This window comes from Vollenhovia emeryi, unplaced genomic scaffold, assembly GCF_000949405.1.
Source record: "Vollenhovia emeryi isolate VEMERY1.0 unplaced genomic scaffold, V.emery_V1.0 DF939302.1, whole genome shotgun sequence".
In the NCBI taxonomy this organism is placed as follows: Eukaryota; Metazoa; Arthropoda; class Insecta; order Hymenoptera; family Formicidae; genus Vollenhovia; species Vollenhovia emeryi.
Genome location: NW_011967064.1, coordinates 147,643 through 153,356, shown reverse-complemented (window position 1 = coordinate 153,356; position 5,714 = coordinate 147,643). Strand labels below are relative to the sequence as shown.

Genomic DNA, 5,714 nt, shown 5'->3' with positions numbered 1-5,714 from the left:
AGATCCAATAGGGACAAGCAATTATCCTTCAGTATCTAATGTTTAGTAAACGTGTATGAAACGTATAAAAATCAACACGTGCTACACAAAATAAATATTTTATAAATAGAACGAATGAGTGTAAGTCGCCAGTAGTTTAACAGTAGAAAGGATTATCCAACGACGTTAGCCTGCTAGCCTAACGTCGTTGGATAATCCTTTCTACTTTTATAAATAGGTTGAAATTTTAATTTTAATAGTTTTTCGATAATGTTAAAGAAGGAAGCACAAAAAATTTGCTTCTATGTGAAATCTAGGAAAAGAAGAAGTCTGAAGTGTAAAATACACCCACATGTGCATATTGAAAGATTAACTGTAGTAGAAACGTAAAAAATACGTTTCTTAAATCATGGTTTCAAAAACGTTTCCGTTCGAACGTTTCTCAATGGTTCTTTACGGTTATGAAACTATATATACGTTTAAAAAACGTATATGAAACCAATATGTGCTACCTGGGAAGTTAACCGCCGCGCCGGCGCGGCGTGGCCGCTCTCAGGTTTCTTTCTGGTTGCACCAGAGTACTGTGATAATACTGCGCTTTTGAAACAGAGCCGCTTCTGAGACACTCGCGCCACTATCGAGAAGTGAACTGACCGTCGCGTCGCTGGAGTGCGCGCGGCAAGGGACAAAAGTAGGCGTTTGTTTAAAAAATCCGGCCGGAAGTGCAAATAATTCCGAGCACTGGCGTACAGTAAAGAAAACTGTTTTGCAACTGTTGTAACATAATTTATGAGTCTGATCGGTGTATGTTTTTAATTTTGGCCAAAATGAAGATATGTACCAATCAGATTCACGAATTTTACATTAAAAAACAAAGCCGCTTTCTCTGCTAAATACAGCTAACGTAAAAGATTTTGTTAAACGCCGTTTGTTACACAAAACTTATTTATTTGTTTGGTAATATTCTATTACATCAGATGCAAGCATTTTCTATTTCTTTTAACATTAAGGATATTTTCATACATTACAAATTTATTTTAAAAGTTTTATATGTTACAGATGTATGTCAATAAAAGTCACCACTCAAAAGCTGTTGGTAGATTGGGTCAAACTGAAAAGAAAAAAGTATATCATTTTTCTTTTCAATTTGACCCAATCTGCCTACAACTATTGGGTAATGATCATGTATAAAACGATAAAGTTTACTTATTATTAAGAGAAAACTTTGTTTTATCATTCGTTATTACCTATAAATACTATCGGTGACACTCAATCGGCCGTGATATCTGCCAGATACTTGTCTGACAAATCTTGTTGGAAATACACCGGACAGTTTGCTGAGATGATAGATTGGGAACAGTGCTTGGTATAGATCGCTGTTTACCGACTTGTTATTTACCCCATCGGAATTCACGTCGTATTCGTCTACGTTTGTGGGTTTGTCTACACACATTTAGATTATACTGTATTATTCCACGTTATTGATTCAAATCGGACCTAAGTAGAACATATGGTATTGAAAGAAAATCAATACATTGATTTTTTTGTACAGCACAATTATTAAAATTCTACAAATTGTAATGTTTTATTTTGAATAATAATTGATAACAATATTTATTATTTTTAACAACAATATTATTTTATTCTTTATAAAGATAAATAATAATCGGGAGAAAAACTTTGATGTATATACCTTCGTAAAATAATTGTGTTTTAAATAGCTTGTACTTATCTCAACGCCTGAATTCCTCTTTATTACTTCTTTTGTATGAAAACAACGTTATTATAACTTTTGAAATAATTACAATTATGGAAGGAACAAAACATAAACATTTATATATTTAAAAATTAAGATCACTTAGAGGTAGTAAAATGAAGCGTGAATTATCTTACTGCTCATTCTATTTGTCATTTGTTGTTTATCGAAATTACCCCATCGCCTATGTGTTTTCCTAGACATGAGGATATTTTCGTCGATAATATTTGTAGGTGCTCTTGCAAAATAATTCACCAATTGCATTCAATGAATTCCTACGATCACATATAATAACTAAATTTACAATTTTTCAATTAATTTTTATCACAATATTTAAAAAAAACAAACTGTACTAACATTACATAATACAATAGAATAAAAGTAAATTGCAGAGAGATATTAATATCACTTTTCCATACTCATAAAAAAAAGAGAAAAGTTACGAGAAAGTGTTTAATGATGACGTTTTCTTTAATGACGCAATTTTTTGCGTGACGTGACTTTATGAGAATTATCGCCTATGCCCTATCGCATTGTCGAAATATATCGTTACATTTACTGGTGTATTCACCGTATTCATGTTTTGCGTAGAGGTACAAATTGCAGAGTGGAATGCGGTTGATCACAAGTAAGAGCGTGTGTTGTGTTTTTACACTCGTATTCGCTCATTTATACTTGTCAGATCGTCGACAGTAATTGATTGTAATTGTTGTTGACGATCAACTACGGCCGATGCTTATCCTTCGAAAAAAAAACTCTCTTATCTATGTATTTTCAGCACGCACGTGCATATAACAGAATTCCAGAGTTTCTACGTTTGCACGTGCATTCTCGGCAAAAATGGGAATCTGTAGGCTCTGATCTTACGATTAGATAAATCGTTAGTATCATGAAATAAAAGATTTTCATTAATGATAAGCAAGAGCTTGTTTCGAGTCGATAAATTAGGGCTGTTTTATCTCGTGTACGATATAATCAATAGGATAATGTGATTTTCCAGGACAGTCATGTTTTTGTCCTACATGCAACGTGTTATTAGGCTAATGTCAAAGAATAGTAAAAGGAAGCATTATTATTGTCGGTTAAATGTGCGTAAACAATATTGTACAATGTATGCGAAGAAATATTCAAAGCACTTTTTTTAAACAAATGTAAATTAAGAAAATTCTCTCTCTCTCTCTCTCTCCCTCTCCCTCTCTCCCTCCCCCCCCTCTCTCTCTCTCTCCTATACAAGGTGTCCGTTTTGTGGTTAACAGAGTGATCTTAATGCTTTATCGTACGCCTAGCAAGTGTAAACTAGACTGTTTCTTCTCATTGAATCGCACGAATGTACGCTGATTGGTGGATCTTTCTTAATTAATTTCTTATTATTTATTGCAAAGATCGAAAAACGATAAAGAACTTTCTGTTTAGTTTAATTCCTTTTATCTACTCACAGTGAGTGTTACATCTAATATCAGATATTCTGTATACAGGGTGAAGTCGTAAAAGCTGTCCCAACCTTTTATCATAAGAGGTGAATTACTGACTGCAACTGTAACCAACTCGGGAAAAAAATGGATAAAATCTCGTTCTACCCCATACAGCACACAAATGTTGAATCAACGTCTCAGAAACGTTCCATTACAACATTGCAATATTACATCAATGTTACGAAATGTAAATTTAACGTTGAAAAGATATTGCAAAAACGTCTAATGGCCGCTGAATTGTAATGTCTTGTAAACGTTACAATTAAACATTCAGAAAACATTGTTAAATTATATTAAGTTAACATTGGTCGCGTTTAGCAGAATATTTTTTACAACTGTTGGAAGTGCTGAAATTTAATTATTCCTCTAATCCAATCTTAGCTCAGAAAATTTCTGACCGTTGCAAAAATATTGTACATATATAATATATACATTTCATAATTATAAATTTTTTTAGTATCTATTTGATTGTCAAAAAATAATAATTTGTTCAAGATTGTTTTAACGTTGCAACAATATAAAGACTTAATGTACAAACATTAACTTAGATTCAACGTAGAAGAGATATTTATACTACAACATTCAACATTGCAACGTTTCAGCAACATTATTTTAACTTTCTGTGCTGTATGGGGTAACTGTTATGTATGTAGGTACAAGTGTTATATTACACTTATATGTTGAGTGAAAAGTTATAATATTGATTGTGTAACTCTTAGTTGGCGTTTACTGATTATGATATTTTCTACTACAAACTGATATATTAATAAGATTAATGTGCAACATTATGAAATTATAGACACTTAAATGTACTATTTTGCGGGAAAATTAAAAATGTACTTTTGAAAAAATGAAGAATTTTTGCGTTGAAATTCTTTATTGAAATATTAAGTTTTCGATGAAAGATAAAAAATAATTTTATCTATTTAGTATTTTACGTATAAAATACTTACTTACTTTTCAATAGGTTAGAGAACGTTCGGACAACAACTGAAAGAAGTTGCCTTGCCGTTGTCGCCACCAGGAGAGCTACTCGTGGAAAAAAACCTTTGTGTAAACATTGTAACTTCGATTATTTCCGTATTCTCTGCACAAGCTGATCAAGCGATGTGATAAATGTTCATAACTACATGGGGTGCGAGATATCAAGAACTGCGTTATTCTTTGTTCCGTATCAACACAATAAGCAAATAAATAATGAAAAATATTGTACAAATATTAAAATTAATCTACGACTGAATCTGAGTGTATAGTGCGATTTATTATCAGTAAATATTTGATCATATATACATACATAACACGGATGTTCCAAATTTTTATTTAAAGTTAATAAAATTTGACAGATGCACACACGCACATGCAATTATATATCGTTTTTGAAAATAATTATGTGACTCTTTATATTATTCACTTCATCCCATTATTTTGTATATAAAAGTATTAAGGGAGAATAAGAGATTTGTGTAGCTTGATTGAAAACGAAACTTGTGAAATTATTTCAGAGTAATAAAGTTTTCCTTTAAATTTCATTTATTATTCTGTTTGTGGAATGTATTTCCATAAATAACTAAACAAAAAAATTGACCTAAAATAGAAATTTGAAGAAATTTTTATAACTTCGTAGAAACATTAATTTTATTGTAAAAATAGCTACGAAATAGTACCACAAATTGCAATGTTCTCAAGACAAGAAATTATTGCAAGTAGTGTTTCATAAAAATGTACAATTTTGTAAAAATTAGTACAAAATTTCACTAGTTTTAAAAATTTGAGAAACAACAAAATCGTAAAGAATTAAAACATCGGCTTACTTGTAGAATATTACAAAAATTAACAAGTGTTCCAATTCTAGCATTTTTATGTTGATTTTTCTACCACTTTTGAAATTTATGTAGAATTTCTTAGATTCTAGCAGTTATATTTTATAGTTTTGTAGAACTTTGTAGAATTATTTCCGGCAGGGTCCATGAAAAAAATATATACTTGTATAATGTAATAAAGAGAGTAGTATCCCATACAACACGCATGTCTACAAGACATCTTTAAGTCGTCTTTTAGATTTGTATGTCTAAAAGACGACTTAAAGATGTCTTAAAGATATCTTTTAGACATGCGTGCTGTATGGGATAATAGGGCTCCAGGCGAAAGTCTACTATAAAAAACCTAACGCGCCATGTAAGTGGAATCTCAAGGGTGGTGTGAAAATTTGCGATTTGAAGTTGGAAATTCTCGGAAATCCAATTCTTGGAATTTTAGATAGTGCCACCTCTTTGCTGATCATGTTCTCCTGATACTTTGCCATTTTCTTGTTTCTCGATTTTCGCGATTTGAATTTGGAAATTCTCGGAAATCCAGTTCTTGGAATTTTAGATAGTGCCTCTTTGCTGATCATGTTCTCCTGATACTTTGCCATTTTCTCGATTCTCGATTTTCGCGATTTGAATTTGGAAATTCTCGGAAATTCAATTCTTGGAATTTTTGATAGTGCCACCTCTTTGCTGATCATG

General features: G+C 31.6%; 1 protein-coding gene across 3 annotated transcripts in view; it reads right to left on the bottom strand.

Annotated features, from left to right (window-relative positions):
- LOC105558961 (gustatory receptor for sugar taste 43a) overlaps positions 1 to 4,711 on the bottom strand; it is a 19,951-nt gene extending 15,240 nt beyond the window's left edge. The window contains exons 1-5 of one of the 3 annotated variants that reach the window (XM_012006938.1): positions 4,165 to 4,711; positions 3,172 to 3,269; positions 2,307 to 2,476; positions 1,873 to 2,010; positions 1,227 to 1,422 (exon numbers count right to left, since the gene is read on the bottom strand). In XM_012006938.1, the coding sequence (XP_011862328.1) occupies positions 1,227 to 1,422; positions 1,873 to 1,999 (323 nt within the window). In that variant the 5' untranslated portion in view covers positions 2,000 to 2,010; positions 2,307 to 2,476; positions 3,172 to 3,269; positions 4,165 to 4,711. Of the gene's footprint in view, positions 1 to 1,226; positions 1,423 to 1,872; positions 2,011 to 2,306; positions 2,477 to 3,171; positions 3,323 to 4,164 lie in introns of those variants that run through there. The other 2 variants (XM_012006937.1, XM_012006939.1) reach the window with 2 other exon arrangements.
- Positions 4,712 to 5,714: the final 1,003 nt, after the last annotated feature.